Source organism: Chrysochloris asiatica, unplaced genomic scaffold, assembly GCF_000296735.1.
Source record: "Chrysochloris asiatica unplaced genomic scaffold, ChrAsi1.0 scaffold00026, whole genome shotgun sequence".
In the NCBI taxonomy this organism is placed as follows: Eukaryota; Metazoa; Chordata; class Mammalia; order Afrosoricida; family Chrysochloridae; genus Chrysochloris; species Chrysochloris asiatica.
In genome coordinates this window covers 24,526,844-24,549,580 of record NW_006408544.1, presented here as the reverse complement: position 1 = coordinate 24,549,580, position 22,737 = coordinate 24,526,844, and the positions used below count along the sequence as shown (strand labels likewise).

Below are 22,737 nucleotides of genomic sequence, written 5' to 3'. Positions count from 1 at the left end.
CAGCACTTACTACAGTAGAGCGTGGGTGGGGCTTTCAGGTATGAGATATGTCAGTGAAACCTTCCCACAGCTTCCTACAACAGTGAAGCCTCAATCTTGAATGACTGGTAGGAAATAAAACAATGACAAATTGAAAGGGCATTCTACGTACATGGACTATTATCTGAGGAAAAGCAGATTTGAGGAAGAACACATTTCTCTAAATGACCGGGGACTATGGTCTCAGATTGTAGTTGGAGATGACCAGGGATAAAGCAGGAATTTATCTAGCTTGGGACCAGATAATTGGGGGCCTTGATTGCTATGCTAAGGAATTTTGATTTCATTCAGTAAGATTCTGCCATCTGAAATGAAACATCCAGTAAAACTGACCACATCACCCACTCTGTGCCTTCTGTGCAGGTTAAATTTATTTACAAACAGTCTGGAGGGCCCAGTTCTAGATCACAGGTATTATGCTGGTGGATGCTCCCCACACTACATCCTCAACACAAGGTTTAGGAAGCCATACAATGTGGAAAGCTACACCCCGGAGGTAAGTACCAGCCAGGAAGCAACTGCAGCACAATGAAGGGAGTACTGGGTAGGAAGTCAGCTAATGTGGATTCAAGGCTGGACCCTGCATCCTTCTAGCTGTGTGTTCTTTGATGCATCACTTTTTCTCTTAGCGCTTCAATTTCTTCATATGTGAAATGGGTGGTCCCTTCCACAGGACAGTGTGGTGAGGATGAAATGCTAAATGTAACAATGGTGTGTATGTGTGTGTGTTAAGTGCCTTTGAGTCAGTTCCAACTCGTAGCAACCCGATAAAGGGTTTCCAAGGAGCAGCTAGTGGGTTTGAACTGCTGGCTATGTGGTTCAAAGTCCAGTGCTGATCCTACAGCACCACACCTATAATGGTAGGATAGTATAATAGTATAGTATAGTAATAGTTATAGTTGCAGTAATAATAATAGTAATACTAATACTAGTAATAATATCACTAGTTACCATGGGGATAAGAGTACAATTTGGGATTCAGAGTCACACAAATTCAGTGCCATCTATCATTTAGCACTGGCATCATCTTAAATGTTCTGAGCCTCTATTTCTTTCTTTTTAAATTGGGAAATATAAAGGTTCTACCCTTCAGGGGGAGGATTAGTGGAGACAATAATGTGTAAGTGTTTTTCACAGAACCTAGTGAGTTCTCAAGAAATATTATCTTGTTGCTGTTATTGTCACATTATTATTATTAACAGGTTCTTGTCTATTAGAACCAGGCATTGTTCTTACCATTTTAAACTGCAAAATGCTCTTTCAGTATAAGCCTGTAGTATGATTAGCATGCCAACTTCAAAAAAAGAAAAAAAAAAATCTCACAGGGAGTGGATTTTGAGTAGACTATCTGTGGATACTGTACTGGAATGCAAGGTTGGTTTGAACTGCAAGGTTGACTGTTCAAATTCACCAGCTGCTTCTCGGAAAACCTTTACAAAGTCTCTATGAGTTGGCACCATGTCAAAGGCACCTGACAACAGTAACAACATATTACTATAAGGACTCCTGGCGTGGCACTGTAGGATCAGCACTGGACTGAGAACCACAAGGTCAGCGGTTCAAACCCACCAACTGCTCCTCAGAAACCCTATACGGTGTCACTATGAATCAGAGTCGACTTCACAGCACTTAACAACAACATATTACTCTAAAGAATCCTGGTGATGCTGTGTGCTAAGCATTAGTCTGCTAACCATAAGGTCGGTGATTCAAATCCACCAGCTGCTCCATGGGAGAAAGATGATGCAGACTGCTCCCATATAGATTTGCAGTGTCAGAAACCCTAATTAGGAGTTCTTCTCTGTTTGATAGGGTTGTTCTGAGTCAGAATAGACTCTTTGGTAGTAGGGTTATTACTATATAACACACACATTTGAGGTCTGATGAGAAAAGTTCACAATGAAGACATTTGGGTCTAAGCCTGGCTCTGCCATAGATCACGGTTAGATTTTCTCTTCTACTTGAACTTCAGTTCCACCATCTTTACAGATGAGGGGGTTAGATTAGAGGACTTTGATAGCAGTTTTGAACCTAAAATTCCATAGTTATGATGATTAAGCAAATAACTTTCCCCCACCCGTGACACACACTCACTGGTCCAAAAGAATAAATTAGCTCAGGACCAAACCTAGCTTTTGGCAAAGCAAAGATTCCTCAGTCTTTCATGTTTCTACCAAGTGCCCGGTGCCATATCTGCAGCCTCCTCTTCCCAGGATAGCTTAGAGCAGCCATTCACCATCCAGGTTAAATCAGCTCCTAACCAATCAGGATACATATCTTAAGTCTCCTCTCTTCACAGCCAACTATTTCTGAGCACTTTCTGTGTGCATAGGATCCCTGGTAGTGCAACAGTTAAGTGTTTGACTGCTATCTGAAAGATTGGCAGTGTGAACCTACCCAGAGAATCTGAGAGAGAAAGATTGCTCACGTAAAAATTATAGCCAAGGAAACCTGGGGTGGGGAACGTGGATAGGGAGCAGCTTTACTGTGTACACACAGGCTCACCATGAATCAGAATCAACTCAGTGGTACCCACCAACGATAACTTTCTTCCAGACGCTGTGCCAATGCATACATGGCTATATAAACACAATTCTCAGGTAAAGCCTAATGCTGCTGCTGTTGTTAATTGCTGGCAAATTGATTCTGATTCATAATGACTCTGTATAAGGTCTCCAAGATTGGCTGATGGTCAATCTTGCATTACCAGTCTAGTGCTTACCCTATAGCACCACACCAGGGCTTCATGGGTTATTTCTCCATTTTACACATATTATCTTCTCCATTGCACACACAAAGAAGCTGAGACATAGACACATCAATTGCTCAAGGATATCCAACAAGAAAATGGAAGTGTCACTGCCAAGTTTAGGAAGCCTTCTCCAGACCACACTCTGAGACTTCTGCTTCCTTTTCAGGGCAGCTGAGGAGCTGTGCCCTCTTCTGGGGATTATAGGTAACTAGAAGGCAATGGGAGTAGGAATGGAGATGGTTAAGACTAGTCAACCCATCATCACTGAGGCAGTACATACTTCCCTGGTGCCTGGGACAATGCAACAGCAAACCATTCTTCTAAGTTATTTCTAAGAACTGTCACTTTGTCACCACTGCCACTGGCCTTTGTAACTTTTTCATTGACTTGTCTCTCTGACTCCAAATTCATTCATCACTTGTAGTCCAGTCACCATACTACCCAGAGTGATCTTTGTAAGATTCAGTGAGTTTCTCTCGTTAGTCACCTTTGCCTACATGGTCAGTGAGGAATTCAAGAGCCTCAACATTTTGAGAGAGTGGAGAGGTGTTACAGGAGAATGTATTGGCATCAAAATGTTGAGGCTCTCGATCCTGGAATTCAACCTGCTCTTTCTCACCTTCATGTCTTTCCTTAAGCTGAGCTCACAGACCAGAATATTCTCCAGAATTTCTGACATTTAAAATCCAAATCAATCAATCCTCTGAGCCTAAACTCAACAAGTTTACGTATGTATGTCTCTGGGTTGGTGTCCCTGGAGACGCAAACAGCTAATGTACTCAGTTACCAAGTAAAAGGTTAGAGGTTTGAGGACACCCAGAAGTATCTCAGAAGAAAGTCCTGTGCATCTACTTCTGAAAGGTCAGCCATTGAAAACTGTATGAAGCTTTAGTTCTAATCTGACACACATGGGGTTGTTATGAGTAGAAACTGACCTAACAGAAAACTGGTTTTCTTACTAAATCAACAGGGAGACACAGAGGAAGGGGGACAAATTGTCGTTGTTGTTAAGTGCCATCAAGTCAATTCAGACCCATACCGACCCTGTATAGGGTGTCCAAGGAGCAGCTGGTGAGCTTGAGCTACCGACCTTGTAGTTCAAACGACTTTGAAGTCTGACACATTAGCCCACAGCGCCACACCAGGACTTGGACCTTGTTTATTTGTAACCACAGTCTGGCACATAGTAGTTTATGAAGGATATCTGCTGACTTGTACTGAACTGACATGAATTGAAAGAAATAAGAAAGATTCTAATTTTTTTTTTTTTATCCTTTTAGACCCAAGGCAGATATGAATTTGCACTGACAGAATATGAATCGTATGCAGATTTTGAGCACAATATCACAGAGAAAACAACTGCCATGTCTAGTTTCAGCTTTGGTTTTAAAATACCTCTATTATTTGAACTGCGCTACGGCTTGACAAGTTCTAATGGCAAACACTTTATTAGCAGAATCAAACAATTCGCTCATACTGTAAGTATGCTTTTGTGTCCTTTATATTTATGTGGATTCATTTGAAATTTCATTCCTACAGATGAGTCTGTATTCCACATTGTTACTAATGACCCACTGAATTTCTGTTGTCTTGAAATCCTTTTGACAAAAAAATAGCTCTTTCTTATATTAATTCATTTTTAAAGAGGCCAAGCAGCCTTCTCTAAATGGCCTTCTATAATTTCTTTCTCTCATTTTCTTATAAGCGGTTTTCCTATTTTTTTCATTAAGCTTAAAGTTACAGAATTGTCAAACCAAAATATCTGTGGAGAGTTTTCCGCCCACAGCATTGTGAATTCTGTCTCAAACATTTGTCTGGAATTCCCCTCTGGGACGTCACCAAAGAACTATTCTCCAACTTCTTCCGGGTCTTGTCGGAGTTGACCACAGTCAGTCTACTGTTGCTCCTGCTTTCCTTCTGCTCCCTATTACTCCCCTTCCTGAGTTCTAGAATCCCTGGCTGTGGTGTAAATATTTCATTTATAGCCCTCTCCCCTTCTTTCCAGTTAACCCTGGTGACATCTTCTACTTTCCATCTCTGCAGGCATGAGGCATGAACCTTCTTCACTGATTCTAACCGCTCTCTCAGACTCTACACCTGCACTCTCTTGGCATCATTGCTGGAATTAAACTCACTCCAAAGCAAGTTCTTCCTCTTACATTTTCTGTGTTAATAGCATTTTTCCAAGCCAAGAATCACAGAGTTATATCTGGCTCATACTTCTGCTTCAATTCCACATCTATTGGTCACCAAAACCATCAGTCATTATCTCTGAATATTTTTAAATCTAACTTCTCTTACATTTTTGACCAACCCAGGTTCTTTTGCTCCTGCATGTTTCTTCAACTTCCCCCTTCAAATCCATCTGCTGCCATTTTCTATAATACTAATTTAACCATCCCATTGGCTCCCTGGTGACTACAATAGGTTAGGGGAAAGAGGAGTCATTGGAGTGGGAAGTAGTGAGATATGATATTGGAGAAGCCTTGAGTTCCAAGGTGGGAAAGGTCTGTGTTAGTCTCTAACCACTGAGAGTTATCAGTATGGTGTAAGATGATGGGAAATTAATCTGGGAGAGGAAGTGGAAACTCTGAAGAGAATAAAAGGAAAGTCTACAGTGATTCACAGGAGGAAAAAGAATGGTGATGTTTCAAAAAGGTTTCTGCTGCCTAAATGATTAGATTGTATTGTCTTGAATTGACTTTATTTTCTAGGCTGTGAGTTCCTAGGCAGAGGGTGCTTTATTCATGTAGCATAGTGGTTATGAACCGAGCTGTGAACCGCAAGGTCAGCAGTTCAGAACTACCAGCTGTTCCACGGGACAAAGATGAGGCTTTCTGCTCCCATAAAGATTTACAGCCTCAGAAACCCTGTGCAGGGTTGCTATGAGTTGGAACCGACTCCATGGCACATAACAACAATAACAACACACTCAGAAGAGGAGTTCTAGTAGCATAGTGGCTACGAGTGGGTTGCTAACCTCAAGGTCAGTAGTTCAAAACTACCAGAGGTTTCATGGGAGAAAGATGAGGTTTTCTGCTCCCGTAAAGATTTACAGCCTCAGAAACCCTATATAGGGTTGCTATGAGTCGGAACCGACTCCACGGCACACCACCACCACCAAACTCAGAAGGGCACTTAGTAGGTACTCAAAGGTGAAATACTGTGATGAAGGTTAGGCCTGGCTAGAAGCAAAGCAAAAGGTATCATCTATTTACTCCTTCAGTGTCTCCTACTCTCTCCCTCCCTTACCACCTCCCTGCTTCAAACAGACAGTTATAGGGTTCTTCTCTTGTGCCGGCACTATACTAGACACTTGAGACCAAAAAACAAATAAATATAATTTTTGCCTTCAAGCTACTTGTTTACTTCTCCTTACTATATTCCATTACCCATTCCATTGTTATGTTGTTGTTGTTAAGTGCCGTCGGGTCGATTCTGACCCATAGTGACCCTGTATAGGGTTTCCAAGGAGCAGCTGGTGAGCTTGAACCACCAACTTTGTAGTTCGAATGACTTTGCAGTCTGACGCATTAGCTCACAGCGCCACACCAGGACTTAGGTGCCATCAATTCAGCTCTGACACATTGCCAACCCTACGTAAACCAGAACAAAACACCAAAACATTGACATCCTCATAATTGTTGTTACATTTGAGCCCAGAGTTGTTCATTTTTTTTCATCATTTATAACACAGCATAGTTGTATACTTTGTAAAGGAAATATAAGAAGGTACCATGTGCCTAGGGAAATCATGGATGATATCAAATAGGAGTGGAGACATGGGTGGTTCTGTACTAGAATTCTTTCTTTCTATGAGGGAGATCTAGATTCAATTCCCAGAAAACGTACTTTAGGTGTTGTCACCACTATTGTATCAGTGGAGGCTTGAGTGTTGTTAGGATGCTGAAGAAATTTCAGTGAAGCTATCAGATTAAGATGGACTAGGAAGATCTACTTTTGAAAATCAGCCCATGAAAACCCTTTGAATTATGATGGTCCATTCCACAATCAATCAGTGGGATGGTCCAGGACCAGGCAGTATTTTTTTCTGTTGTGCTGCATTCTCTATGAGTCGAGGGCCAATTCATTGGCAGTTAACAACAATCAAATTAGAGGTAACTATTGAGCAGGGGTAAGTATGTATGTGTCAGTCAGAATAAAGAGGACAGGGCATTTCAGGCAGAAGAAACAGCACATGCAAAATTATTTCATAAAAATTAACACAGATTTGGGAACCATGAGAATTAAGTGAATGCCAACATATCAACACTTTTAGAATTAGCAGTAAGAAAATAAAATGGTATATTACATTAGATAAATCTGCTGCATAAGACCTCTTTAAAGTGGTCAAGAGTAAAGATGTCAGTTTGAAGACTAAAGTGCACCTGACCCAAGTCATAGTATTTTGATATACTTGTGAAAGTTGGGCAGTGAATAAGGAAGACCGTAGAAGAACTGATGCATTTGAGTTTTGGTGTTGGAAAAGAATATTAAAAGTACCATGGACTTCCAGAAGGACAAACAAAGCTGTGTTGGAAGAAGTTCAGCCAGGATCGCCAGATTTCAGATGGATCTTTGTTGATGGAATAATGTTTGCCTGCACTTTATTGACCACGCAAAGCCTTTTGACTGTGTGGATCATGACAGGTTATAGACATCATTGAAGAGAATGAGTATTCTGGACCACTTAATTGTGCTCACGAAGAACCTGTACATAAGCCAAGAGGTAGATGTTCTAACAGAACAAGGGAGCACTGAATGGTTTTAAATCAGGAAAGGTGTGTGCCCGGGTTATATGCTTTCATCATACTTATTCAATGTATATGCTGAGCAAATAATCTGAGAAGTTGGATTATATGAAGAAAAATGTGGCATCAGAATTGGAAGAAAACTCCTTAATAACCTGCAATATGCACATGATACAACATTGCTTGCTGAAAGCTAAGAGGACTTAAAATACATACTGATGAAGATCAAAGACCCCAGCCTTTGGTACAGGTTGTATCTCAATGTAAAGAAAACAAAACGTGGTGCTAATAACATGTATATAAATGGAGAAAAGATTGAAGTTGTGAAAGACTTCATTTTGCTCAGATCAACCACCAATATTCATGGAAGCAGCAGTCAAGAAATCAAACAATGTATTGAATTGAACCTATACCATGGTATTTTCAACAGCCTCCTATGCACGTGAAATTTAGACAATGAATAAGGAAGATCGTCGAAGAATTGATACATTTGAATTATGATGCTGGAGAAGAATATTAAAGGTTCCATGGACTAACAGAAGAACAAACAAATCTGTGTTGGAAGAAGTACAACCAGAATGCTTCTTAGAAGCTAAGATGGCCAGACTTTGTCTCTCATACTTTGGACCTATCATCAGGAGGGACCAGTCCCTAGGAGGCCATCATGCTTGGCAAAGTGGAGGATCAGAGAAAAAGAGGAAGAGCCCCAATGAGATGGATTGACATAATGGCAGCAGCAATGGGTTCAAGTGTAAGAGCAATTGTGAGGATGATGTAGGACTGGGTAATGTTTTGTTCTGTTGTACAGAGGGTAGCTATGGGTTGGAACTGACTTGATACCATCAAATAACAATAATAATACCTACTGACTTCTATATGGATGGCACAGTTAACACACTCAACTGCTAACTGAAAAGTTGGAGTGTTGAGACCACTAAAGGTGTCTTGGAAAAAAGGGCTGGTTTTCCTCTTCCAATAATATTCCATCCATAAAACCCCTATGAAACAGAGTTCTACTCTGATACACACATGGAGTCTCCATAGTTGAAATTTACTTGACAGAAACTGGTAGTGGTGGTTGTAAACCTGCCAGCTGGTAGTGAGTTATTTCCAACTCATTGTGACTCCATGTGTGTCAGAGATAAACTGGGTTCCAGTGCCAGGATTTTCTTCCAAAGCATCCTGGATGAACTTGAACTTCTAACTTTCAGTCATCAGACAATCATGCTCACTGTTGGCACAACCCAGGGACCTCTGGTTATATTAATACTGCCTGAATACTTCATTTCACTTTATCATCTTTTAGCCTATCCAGGGGTAGATTGCCCAATACGCAAGTTAAGCCTAAACTTATTTGTATTTATTTATTAGTCCGCAGTGAACAGTTCCACATTTTTTTCACCACATCAAAGATTCTACTTCTTGGTATAATTGGCACCTATCTCTCTCCCAACCCCACAACACCTTCTTACAGAATCAAAGTCTCTTTTCAAATATACAATTCCTGACAGGTACGGAATACCCAGTCAGCAAGGTAAGTACAGCTTACTTGTGCTTACTTATTAATCTGTAGTGAAGTTTCACATGTTTTTCAGCACATCAAAGATGTGAAATTATCCACTACAGATTATCAAGTAAGCCCATGCTTACCTTTCTTATTGAGTTACCTGCTCCTGAGTCTATACCATTCAACTTTTTTTTTTCTGTAAACATTAATTAGGAATAAATAGCAAATATTTTAGACTTGTCAGGACCTTGGGTCTCTCTTTTATCTACTTCATTGTTGTTTTCATTGGAAAGGAACTATGTAAATGAATAGAGGTGGAGTGTTTCAGTACCTTTTTTTTTTTTTTTTAAGAGAAACGGGTGGGTGGTAGCTTGCTGATTCCTGTCCTACAGTATCACATTTAGCCTTCCTAAAGTACTGTTTCTAAGTTTCTTCAGTGGCTTTTCTTTATGGAGTTTAATAGGCATAAACCAAGGTTGCCTTTGTAGATTAGCAAACTCTAGACAAATGATTCCTTGGTGGCATCTCATTAGAGCAATTTCATGTGCTTCCGTTACTCTCTACCAATCTGTTTCCAGTTCCCCTTCACATGTCTTATTCGCTGCTGTATGGAGGGGAGTTAAGAGCAAATTCTTCCAGACTGACAAGGACGCCGGAATATTTATGAGAAATGAGACCCTCTTCCCTATGTATCCTAAAGGAATCCTAAGCATGATGACCCCAGGCCAAGAACATCACATGGTATTTGTAAAGTTCATCATCTCGTTCCAGATTCCTAACTTTAAAGGTCTGGTTTTCCCATGTTGGTCTTTCATTTAGAAAAGCTCATTTCTACATGCACGCTCTGACCTTGAAGTCGCACATTACAAGCTGAAGCCCAGAAGCCTCATGCTCCACTATGAATTCCTTCAAAGAGTCAAGCAACTACCCCTGGAGTATAGCTATGGAGAGTACAGAGATCTCTTCCGCGATTACGGGACTCATTACATCACAGAGGCTGTGCTGGGGGGCACTTATGAGTACACTCTCATCTTCAACCAGGAGGCCATGGAGAGAGCAGGTATAATTCCCAGGCAACTCTGGCTTTTCTGGTGGGGCAGACACAAGCTATGAGTTTATGGGAGAGCCTCCATTAGTTGGTGGGGGAAAGTCTTTGGTTGTTCTAGTTTTCCTTCCACCAGGAGCCCTGGAGGCATATTGGGTTATTGGGTTAGACTGTTAACCACATGGTGGTTCAAACGCACCATGGCAGTTCTACTCTGTCCTATAGGGTCACATGAGTTGGAATCAACTTGATGAGGAGTGGCTGGTGGAAGAATTTTTTTTTTTTTGGGGGGGGGGGGGTTGCGGCAGGGGTTTCCCCTGGCTACGCTTTGCTGTCTCATCTGCAGATTCTTCCTTCTCTTCTTGATGTGACTCTCTGTCTGAGTTGCTTCCTCTCTTCTACAAGTACTCCTCTGTCTCATTCAATCTCATGACTTAAAATACTTTCTACCTGCATATAACTCCCAATCTATACATTCATCCTTGTCTTTGTTTTCTAGTGCTTCTATGAGAGAAATACCACAGGTGAGTGACTTTAATAAATAGAAATTTGTATTCTCACAGGTTAGAGGCTACAAGTGCTAATTCAGGGCACAGGCTATAGAGGAAGGCTCGCTCTTTGTCCACTTGGGAGAAAATTCTTGCTTCAGCTTCTCTACCTTTGGTGTTCCTCAATTCCTTCTTGATCTACATTTGGCTTCTATCTTCTCATATGTTCTCACTTGCTTTAGTACCCAATCTGCTCTTTTACATCTCAAAAGTGGTTACCTTAAGACTTATCCTACACTGTTATAACCTCATTAACACAACAAAAGAAACACTATTCTCATCCAGGGTGACAACCACAAGTATAGAAGTTAGGACTTAGAGTACACATTTTTTAGGAAAACAATTCAATCCAGACAGCTTCCAGTGGCACTTCCAGACTAAGAATAGATTGCTGTTGTTGTTTAGTGCTGTCAAGTCAGTTCTGACTCATAGTGACCCTGTGTAGGGTTTCCAAGGAGCTACTGGTGGGTTTGAATTGCCAACTTTATGATTAGCAGTCAAGTGCTTATCCTACAGTGCCACATCAGGACTTCAAGAACAGATTGTTATTGTTAAGTGTCTTTGAGTTGGTTCCAACTCATTGTGACCCTGTGTAGCTTTTCCAAAGAGTGGCTGGTGGAAGAAGGAATAGGTAGGCAGTTCATTTCTGAGGGACTGTTGTCGATTTAGGGGCCATGGAGTCACTTCCAACCCATAGCAACCCTATGCACAACAGAATGAAACAGTGTCTGGTCTTACACTGTTCTCACAACTGTTGTTATGTTTGAACCCAATGTTCCTGCCACTATGCCAATCCCTTTTGTTGGGGATCTTCCTCTTTTTCATTAGCCTTCATTTTCCAAGTAGGATGTCCTTCTCCAGAGTCCTGACATGCCCAATGTAATGAGAGACTAAAGGAATTAGCCATTGAAAATCTTATGACTAGCAGAGAAATGTTGTCTGATATAGTGCTAGATTGTTGTTGTCAGAAGCGACTCACAGCGACCCCATGCACAGCAGAACGAAACAATGTCCAATACTGGGCCAACCTCACTACTGCCACCACACTTGATGCCATCAATGATGTCACCTGGCTGATCCATCTCGTTGGGGGTCTTCCTCTTTTTCTCTGACCCTCCACCTTACCCAGCATGACATCCTTCTCCAGCGACTGTTCTCTCCGGACAATGTGTGCTAGATAAGCCCCTCAAATACTCAAATACAAATCAAAGTAGACTTGACCGTGATGATGTGTGTGGAGCAAAACTTTTAGGATCTTTATTTTCTGATATATGACTCAACATGAGAAGAAACCACTGCAAACATCTATTAATAATCAAATTGTAAAATATACAAAGCATGAATCTATGAAAACTTGAAATTTTCAAATATCAAATGGAATGCATAAAATCAATATCCTAGGCATTAGTGAGCTGAAATGGGCAAGTATTCATCACTTTGAATCAGAAAATCATATGGTTTACTATGCTTGGGAATGACAAATTCAAGAGGAATAGTGTCACATTCATTGTCAAAAAAAGAACATTTCAAGATCTGTCTTAAAGTACAGTGTTGTCTGTGATAGAATAATATCCATACTCCTACTAGAAAGACCAGATCACACAATTGTTAAGATTCAGTTATTCAAATGTACACTACACCCACCCAAACCAGTGGATGTCAGAAGAGGCACTGAAGCCTGCTTTTGAAGATAGAATAGCAGGAGCAAATAATAGAACTGATAGTGTAGAAAGAGCTGAACAAAAATTTTCAAAGGATAGCTTGAGAATACAAAATTGAATATTATAATGAAATGTGCAAAGACCAGGAGTTAAAAATCAAAAGAAGACCATGTTCAGCATTTCTCAAAACTGAAAGAACAGAAGAAAAAAAAAATTCAAGTCTCAACTTGAAAATTGGAAGGATCCTGTGGACAAAATATTGAACAATGCAGGCAACATCAAAAGAAGACCAAAGGAATGCATTGTAACAAAAAGAACTGGCCAACATTCAACCATTTCAAGGGGTAGAATATGATCAAGAACCAATGGAAATGAAGGAAGAAGTCCAAGCTGCACTGAAGGCGTTAGTGAAAAACTAGGCTGTAAGGTTTGACAGAAAGGACCCCTGGTGGCATAATGGGTTATGCATTGGGCTGCTAACCACAAGGCTGGTGGTTGTAATCTACAAGCTGCTCAGCAGAAGAAAGAGGAGGTTTTCTACTCCCATAAAGATTTACAGCCTTGGAAACCCTATACAGGGTTGCTATGAATCAGAACCTACTTGACAGCACATGACCAGGAATTGACAGAATACCAATTGATATGTTTCAATAAACTGATACAGCGCTGGAAGGACTCACTCATCTATCCCGAAAAATATGAAAGACAGCTCTAGCCAACCAAGTGAACGGAATCCATATTTGTGCCCATTCCAAGGAAAGGTTACCCAACAGAATGCAGAAATTAGGGAAGAGCACTGGAATGCAAAGTCAGTTTGAACCACAAGGTCAGTGGTTCAAGCTCACCAGCTACTCCTTGGAAACCCTATACAGGGTCTTAATGGGTCAGAACCGAATCAACAGTACTTAACAACAACAACAATCATTAATATAACACACAAATAAAAAGTGTAGCAGCACATTGATTTCTGAATCTGGCCAGGAATCCAAGCAAGATTCAGAAGAGGATGTGGAACGAGGGATATCATTATTGATGTCAGGTGGATCTTGGCTGAAAGAAGAGAATACCAGAAAGACAGCCATGCTTTATTGACTCTGCATTCTGTGTGGATCCTATGTAACCAAACAACATTGGGAAAAATGGAAATTTCAAAACACTAAACTGTGCTCTTATGGAACTTGTACAAAGATCAAGAACATGGGGATACTGCATGGTTTAAAATTAGGAAAGAAGTGAGTTAGGGTTTTACCCTTTCACCATATTTATTCAACTGTATGCTGAGCAAAAAATCCAAGAAACTGTACTGTATAAAGAAGAATGTGTCTTCAGGATTGGAGGAAGACTCATTAACAACATGCAATATGCAGATGACACAACCTTGCTTGCTGAAAGTGAAGAGGATTTAAAGTACTTAGTGATAAAGATAAAAAAAAATGCCTTCAGTGTGGATTGAACTTCAATATAAGGAAAAGAAGCATCCTCACAACTGGACCAGTAGACAACATCATGATAACAGGATTGAAGTTGTCAAGGATTTCATTTCACTTGGATACATAATCAGTGCTCATGGAAGCAGCAGTCAAGAAATCAAAAGGCATATTCATTAGATGAATTGCTGCAAAAAAACTCTTTAAATGTTAAAAAGCAAAGATGTTTGGCTTTCTGGCAGTTTTTTGTGAATGTACTGTTGCAACTATTTTTTAATTATCTTCAGCAAAATTTCACTGATTTGTGATAGTAATAATATTGTTCAATGATTTCTGCATTCTGTTGGGTCACTTCTCTTTGGAATGGGCAAATTGGTAGCCCCAGTCACTGTCTTCCAAATTTCTTGTCATAAATGAATGAGTGTCTTAAGTGCTGCATCAATTTGTTGAAAGAATTCAACAAATTGTTTTGTGTTTGGTCGATTCCTGGAGTTTTCTTTTTTGCCAGTGCCTTTAGTGCAACTTGGCCTTCTTGCCTTCAGTACCATTGGTTCTTGATCACATGCTATCCCTTGAAATGGTTGAATATCAATCATTTCTTTTTGGTACTCAGTGTATTCCTTCCATCTTCTTTTGATGTTTTCTGCATCATTTAACATTTTGCCTAAAGAATCCTTCAATATTTCAAGTTGAGGACTACATTTTTTCTTCAGTTCTGTTTGGTTTCCTAACTCCAGATCTTTGTGCATTTCTTTATAAACTTGGCTTTGCCTTCTCAAGCTGCCATTTGAAATTTTCTGTTCATTAGACTCTCTATATACAAGAGCAAGTTTAAGAGTCTACTCTGCCATTCATTTTGGTCTTTCATTTCTTTCCAGTCTTTTAAATGATGTTTTACTTTCTTCTGGTATGATATTCTTCCTGTATCTTCCTGTTGTTGTTGTTGTTAGTGCCATCAAGTCAGTCCCAACCTTTAGTGACCCTATATAGAGATTGCAAGGAGCAGCTAGTGAACTTGAACTGTAATCACACAATTCTTCAGGTCTTCTGTCATTTGTGTCTGATGCACTAAATCTGCTCTTGAGATGGTATCTAAATTCAGGTGTAATTTGTTTAAGGTAATATTTCGGTTCTCATTAACTTGTTTTAAGTTTCTTCAGCTTCAGTCTCAACTTAGATATGAGAAATTGATGGGCTATTCCTCAGTCTGCTGCTGGCTTTGTTTTGGCCGATAATATTGAGCTTTTCCCCTGTCTCTTCTTACAGATGTAGTCAGTTTGATTCCTGTTCATTCCATCTGGTGAGATTCATAGTTATGGTTGCCTTCTAGTTGTTTAAGAAAGTATTTTTGATTAATAAGTTTCTGGTCTTTCATCAAGTGATCTCCAGCATCATTTCTATCACCAAGGCCAAATTTCCAACTGTGGATCCTTCCTGTTTGTTTAGAACCTTCACATTTTAATCACCAGCAATTATCAATGAATCTTGATTGCATGTTTGATCAATTTCAGATGGAAAAAGTGGTAGAATTCTTCAATCTCATCATCACAAATTTGAATAATAGTGATATTAATTGATCTTCCTTGTAGATGTATGGATATGATCCTATCACAGACAGTAGTGTACTTCAAGACAGATCTTGAAATGCAATGTTCTCTTTGATAGTTAGTTAGATAGTTTGATAGTTAGATAGCTCTTTTGACAATGAATTCCTCTTCAATTTGCATTCCTGGCATAGTAAACTATGTCTGATTCAAGGTGGCCCGTATCAGTCCATTTCAGCTTTCTAATGCCTAGGATATCGATCTGGATGCATTACATCTCATTTTTGACAGCTTCCAATTTTCCTAGCTTCATATTTCTTACATTCGGTATTACGATTATTAATGGATATTTGCTGCTGTCTCTCCTCATTTTGAGTAGTGTCCCATCTGCAAATAAAAGTCCTAAAAGCTTTACTCCATTAACATCTTTATGGTCAACTGTACTTTGAGGAGGCAGCTCTTCCCTAATTATATTTTGAATGCCTACCAGCCTGAGGGGCTTGTCATCCGGCACTACATCTGACTATGTTCTGCTGGTTTTCATAAGGTTTTCAGTGGCTGAACATTCAGAAATAGTCCTTCTCTTCATCTGGACGCTCCGCTGATAACTTTCTACCATGTGGACCCTGCTGCCATTTCAAATACTGGTGGTATAACTTCCACATCACAGCAACAGGCTAGCCACCACATTATGACAGACTGACAGATGAGTAGTGCAGTCCTCACATTGGTTTCTACCAAAAAAAAAAAAAAAATTATTTGGTTAGGGAAATGTTGCATATCATCCCACTCATGGAGTTTCATGGAATACACTCCGGCAAATTGACTTCTTCAGTCTTTTTGATCAGGCATTTGATTTGTGCCACCAGGATTCCTTCATTTGACTACAGAAGCCCTTTTCCATTTAATTCCTGCCAATATTTCCCAGGGTTAATACTTCAGAATTTCCCAGGGTTGGAGTTCTGGTGTGGTGCTGCAGGATAATACACTGGACTGTGGTTTGAACTCCAAGGTCTCCATTTCAAACTCACTAGCCAGTCCTCGGAAACCCTAGACAGAGTCATTATGGGTCAGAACCAACTCGATGGAACTAAACAACAACAATGTTTCAAGGGGACAGACTCGACAACATGTAACAACAGGCTAGGCTGAGGACTTTGTTTGGAGTCCTGGTGTGGTGCTGTGGGTCAATGCGCTGGACTGCAAAGTCGGTTTGGACTGCTAGGTCGGCAGTTGAAGCTCACCAGCCACTCCTTGGAAACACTATATAGGGTCGCTATGGGTCGGAACTGACTTGATGGCACTTAACAACAACAACAGTGTTTCAAGGGATATGCTTTGGGGAAAACTGCCCTATGCCAGTAGTGCAAAACAACTGCAGTACTAAGAATTGCTCTTCTCTGTCTGCACCTGCCTCAAGTGTTACTGAAAGATGCAAGTCACAGCTGAGATGTTAACAACAACCAGAGAGGAGATGCCTCAGGGAGAATCAGGGAGTGAAGTGGAAAATAGTCACAAAATGAAGAAACAATGGAAAGCTGCTTGTATCACTCCCCTCCTTCTTGCAGGGCACTCTACCAGACATTTTATGCACATTGCCTCAATTGATCAAGGAGTCCTTGGGTGGTGCATATTGTTAAGCACTCCAATACTAGGTGAAAAACTTGACATTTTGAATTTACCCAGAGGCACCTTGGAAGATAGGCCGGGTAATCTGCCTTTGAAAGGTCGTAGCACTGAATGCCCTATGGAGCAGTTCCACTCCGCACACACCAGTTGCCATAAATAGCCATGAATTGGAATTGACTGGAAGGCGACTAGCAACAACAACCACCTGGATCAGTTAACAAGTCTATACATCAATGAATAGACAGACAGGGTCAGGACAAGGAGATTTCACAGACTGTGTGTGACGCTGTGGGGTAAAACATTGCACCACCAGGTTGGTCTGAACCACAATGTCAGTGGCTGAAACTCACCAGCTGCTCTTTGGAAACACTATAGAGGGTCACTATGAGTCAGGAATGACTCAACAGCATTCAACAACAATGTATTAATTGGGTCTTTCTCTGGAGACTGAAAAAGAATCAGATTCATAGAAAATGACTCTGGGCACATCTCCAGGACAACAAAATCCCTCAGAAAGAGGGCTGCAAAGAAGACTGACATGAATCTCATATTAAGTGTCTGCCCTGGTGCCACTGGTTATTGTCTTAGGATTTTCTGGAGAAGGAGAACCACTGATAAATAAGCTTAAAAAAAAAAAAAAAAGATTTGTAAAGAGAGAGATGGAGATTGGTTGTGTTATTTTAAGGAATTGGCTAATACAATTGTGAGTAGCTGTTAAGTCCAAAATTTGTAGGTCAGAAGACAGGCTGGAGACTACTGCAGGCTTGTGTCACAAGATCTGCAGGCCAAGTAATAGGAAGAAGTAAGGATCAGGGAGTTCTGAATAAATGTCTATTTATAATCTGGAGGCAGAACTAACCCTACGGCAACTTCTTTTTGTACTTTAGGGAGGTCCTCAACTGACTAGTTGAGACCCACCCACATATGGAAAATGCAGTTTACTTTACATAAGGTCAACTGATTTTATCACAAGTGATGTGGTGTTGTGGATTAACACACTGGACTCCAAAGTTGGAATGAACCGCTGACCTTGTGGTTCAAGCTCACCAGCCACTCCACAGAAACACTATACAGGGTAGCTATGGGTTGGAACCCACTCCAAGGCACTTAACAAAAACAGCAACAAATAATTCATTGGAATCCCTGGGTGGTGCAAATGATTAACATCTTGAAATAAATATCTGGTGATCTACTTCCAAAAGAATGTTGTTGGTGCCTTTGAGTGAGACACTGTCCAGGCCTGCATTGATTGTCCTTACAATTGAGCTCATTGTTGCAACTATTGTATCAAGCCATCTCATTGAGTGGCTTTCTCTTTTTCATTGTCCCTGTACTTCATTAAGTATGATGCCCTTCTACAGGGACTTGTCCCTCCTGACAATATGTCCAAAGTACATGTGATGAAGTCTTGCCATCCTCAGTTCCAAGAAGCACACTGATTGTACTTCCCCCAAAGACACATGTGTTTGTTCTTCTGACACCCCATGGTACTTTCAGTATTCTTCACCAAAATCATAATTCAAATGCATGCATTCTTTACCAATCTTCCTCACTCATTGTCCACCTTTTACATGCATATGGGGCATTTGAAAATATGGCTTGGATCACATGCACCTTAGTCCTCAAAGTAATACATTTGCACTTTAATACTTTAAAGAGGTCTTTTTGTAGAATGTTGTTGTTGTTAAGTGCCGTCGAGTCGGTTTCGACCCATAGCGACCCTGAGCAGGGTTTCCGAGGCTGTAAATCTTTACGGGAGCAGATCGCCTCATCTTTCTCCCACGGAGCGGCTGGTAGTTTCGAACTGCAGACCTTGCGGTTCGCAGCCTGATTTGTAACCACTACGCTACCAGAGCTATTAAAACCTTATGGGACATGGCTGTACTCTGACAGATATAGGGTCCCCCTGAGTCAGAATGGGCTGGATGGCAACTGGTTTGTTTTTAAGTAATTCATCTCATCAATTACACTCATATTTGACCAAACAACTGGGCATTCTAACCTAACTAACTTAACACATAAAATTAAGTATTACAGCTGCCTATAATAAATGGTGATGAGAACCCATTTATTTGACCCAAGTCTCAATGGGGTCCTGTGGAAGCCAGGAATGACTCCTGTTGCTGTTGCTGCTGCATGTCATTGAATTGGTTCCAAATCATAACGAAGGGTTTCTGAAACAGTAAATCTTTACAGCAGCACAAAGCAGCTGGTGGATTTGAACTGCTGCCCTTGCAGTTAACAACACAACATGTAACCTACTATGCTGCAAGGCCTATGAGGATTAGGCCTCTGGGATCTATCGCAAGAAAAAAATAAGAGCCCATTGTCATCAAGTTGATTTTGACTCATGTTGTTGTTAAGTGCCATCGAGTCAGCACAAACTCATAGTGACCTATGCACAACGGAACGAAATACTGCCCAGTCCTGGGCCAACCTCACAATTATTGCCACGCTTGAGCCCATTGATGCTGCCACGTTACCAATCCATCTCGCTGGGGGTCTTCCTCTTTTTCTCTAACCCTCCACCTTACCAAACATGATAAGGGATCTCTCCAAGTACCTCCTGACAATATGTCTGTAGTATGAGAGACGAATTCTGGCCATCTTGGCTTCCAAGGAGCACTCTGGTTGCACTCTTCCAACACAGATCTATTGGTTCTTTTGACAGTCCATGGTACTTTCAATAATTCTCCTCCAACACCACAACTCAAATGCATCAGTTCTTCTACAATCATTCTTATTCATTGTCCAACTTTCACATGCATATGAGGGTCAGGCACACCTTAGTCCTCAAGCAGACATCTTTGCTCTTTAACACTTTAACACTTTAAATCTTGTGCAGCAGATTTGCCTAATGCAGTACGTTGTTTGATTTCTTGACTGCTGCTTCCATGAGTGTTGATGGTTGATCCAAGAAGAATGAAGTCCTTGACAACTTCAATCTTTTCTCCATTGATAACAATGCTGTTTATTGGTCCAGTGGAGAGGATTTTTGTTTTCTTTAAATTGAGATGCAATCCATACCGAAGGCTATGGTCTTTGATCATCATTACTAAATAATTACTAAATCATTACTAAATAAATAAGTGCTCTTCACTTTCCACAAGCAAAGTTGTATCATCTGCATATCACAGGCTGTTAATGAGTCTTCCTTCAATCCTCATGCCACGTTTTTCTTCATATAACCCAGTTTCTCAGATTATTTGCTCAGCATACAGGTTGAATACGTATGGTGAAAGAATACAACCCTCTTCACACACCTTTCTTAAATTTAAACCCTTCAGTGTTCCCATGTTCTGTTTGAATAACTGCCTCTTGGTCCATGTACAGATTCCTCATGAGCACAATTAAGTGTTTTCTGGAATACACAAACTTTGCAGTGTTGTCCATAGCTTGTCATGATCCAAAAGCCTTTGTGTAGTTAATAAAGCACAGGTAAACAAATTTCTTGTATTCTATGCTCTCAGCCAAGATCCAACGGACATCAGCAATGATGCGTGTCTTCTGAATCCTCATTCTACGCGTCGTCTGAATCCAGCTTAAACCTTTGGAGGTTCTCTGTCAATGTATGCTTGCAACTGTTTCTGTATTACCTTTAGTGAAACTTTACTCACATGGGATATCAAAGATATTGTCTGATGATTTCCACATTCCATTGGGTCACCTCTCTTTGGAATGGGCACAAATATGGATCTCTTCCAATCAGTTGGCCAGATAATTGTCTTCCAAATTTCTTGGCATAGATGAGCGAGTGCCTCCAGTGCTGCCTCATTTTCTTGAAAGATTTCAATTTTTATTCCATCAATTCCCGGTGCCTTGTTCTTCGCCAAATCCTTCAATGCACCTTGGACTTCTTCCTGCAGTTTCATTGGCTCGTGATCATATGCTACCTCTTGAAACAGTTGAGTATCAACCATTTCCTTTTGGTACAGTGACTCTGTGTATGCCTTCCATCTTCTTTTGATGCTTTCTGCATCATTCAATAATTTTCCCAGAGAACCCTTCAATAACAAAAATTGAGGCCTGAATTTTTATTGAGTTCCCCCAGCTTGAGAAATACTGAGTCTGTTCTTCCCTTTTGGCTTTCTGATCCCAGATCTTTGCACATTTTGTTGTTATATTTGACTTTGTCTTCTCTAGCTGACCTTTGAAATTTTCTGTTCAGCTCTTGGACCTCCTCATTTATTCAATTTGCTTTAGCATCTCTATGCTGCGGAGCGAGTTTCAGAGTCTCTCCTGACCTCCATTTTGACCTTTTCCTTCTCTTTTGTCTTCTTAATGACATTTTACTTTCTTACTGTGTGATGTTCTTGATGTCATCCCACAACTCTTTTGGTCGTTGGTCTTTAGTGTTTAATGTATCAAATCTGTTCTTCAAATGATCTCTAAATTCAGGTTGGATATATTTAAGGTCATATTTTGGCTCTCGTGGACTTGTTTTCATTTTCTTCAGCTTCAGTCTGAATTTGCATAAGAACAATTGATGGTAAATTCCACTCATAGTGTCCCTATAAAGACAGAATACAACTTTACCTTAGGATTTCCAAGGTTGTAATCTTTATAGGCAGTTCTGGTATGGCAGTGTAGGATAAGCATTAACCACTAATCTAAAGGTTGGGGGTTCAAACCCACCAGCCACTCCTAGAAAATCCTATACAGGGTTGCTATGAGTTGGAATTGACTCGACAGCACACAACAGTAACAATCTTTACAGAAGCAGACTGCCATATCTTTCTCCCACAAAGCGGCCAGTAGGTTTGAACTGACATCCTTTTGGCAAACAGTTAAGTGCTTAACCACTGTTCCTCTAGAACTCCAGTTCATTATAAGGGAAGGGTGAATTACCTTTTTGGACATGACCTCCTTTTCTTACTTCCTCCAGATTTCTCTCTTGATGATGTCCGGGATTGTGCCAAGCACGGTTTTAAAATTCATGTGTCCATAAAAAAAGTGTCTATTGGTGCGGGTGTTTCAGTGGGACTATGCAACGCCATTCTCAAAGAAATAGAAGGTAAGTGGAAGGGGAATGTGAGTTTTTTGTTTACAATCTATTCCTCTCTATTGTCTGCCAGTCCCAGTCTTTCTTTAAGATAAAAACTGGGTATTCTGATACATATCAATTAAAACAGGAGACATTCATTGAATAAAAATGTACTATGCTGCTACTATGTGCTAAGCAAAACCAAATAAAACCTACTGCCATTGAATAGACTCTACTCATAGTGACTTTTCATAGGGCTTCCAGGATGGTAAATCTTTATGAGAGCAGAACCCCAGAAATCCTTACTGGTCACAACTCCTCATTCCCTTTGTGAGATAACTAATATTCTTACTTTGTTGTCGTTGTTGTTAGGCGCTATCCAGTTGGTACCGACTCATAGTGACCCTATGCATAATGGAAGGAAACACTACCTGGCCTTGGACCAGCCTTACAATTGTTACTACATTTGAGTCCATCACTGCTGCCATTGTGCCAATCCAACTCACTGGGTGTCTACCTCTTTTTTTTCCGACCATCCTTTTTACCAAACTTGATATCCTTCTCCAGCAACTGGTCCCTCCTGACAAAAGGTCCAAAGTATGAGAGATGAAGTCTGGCCATCCAGGCTTCCAGGGAGGGCATCCAGGGAGCATTCTGGGTGCATTTCTTCAAACACAAATTGGTTTGTTCTTTTGGCAGTACATAGTAGTTTTAATATTCTCCTCCAACACCATAGCTCAAATGCATCGATTCTTCTATGGTCTTCCTTATTCACTGTCCAATTTTCACATGCAAATGAGGTTATTGAAAATACCATGGCTTGGGTCAGGTGCATCTTAGACCTCAAATT

The 22,737-nt window shown here is 40.5% G+C and overlaps 1 protein-coding gene across 1 annotated transcript in view; it reads left to right on the top strand.

The window, feature by feature from the left end:
- The window catches only part of C8B (complement component 8, beta polypeptide), a 122,893-nt gene that overhangs the window by 77,019 nt on the left and 23,137 nt on the right, over positions 1 to 22,737 (top strand). The window contains exons 5-8 of the mRNA XM_006839877.1: positions 403 to 535; positions 4,072 to 4,269; positions 9,869 to 10,109; positions 21,789 to 21,917. Coding sequence (XP_006839940.1) covers positions 403 to 535; positions 4,072 to 4,269; positions 9,869 to 10,109; positions 21,789 to 21,917 — 701 coding nt within the window. The remainder of the gene's footprint in view (positions 1 to 402; positions 536 to 4,071; positions 4,270 to 9,868; positions 10,110 to 21,788; positions 21,918 to 22,737) is intronic.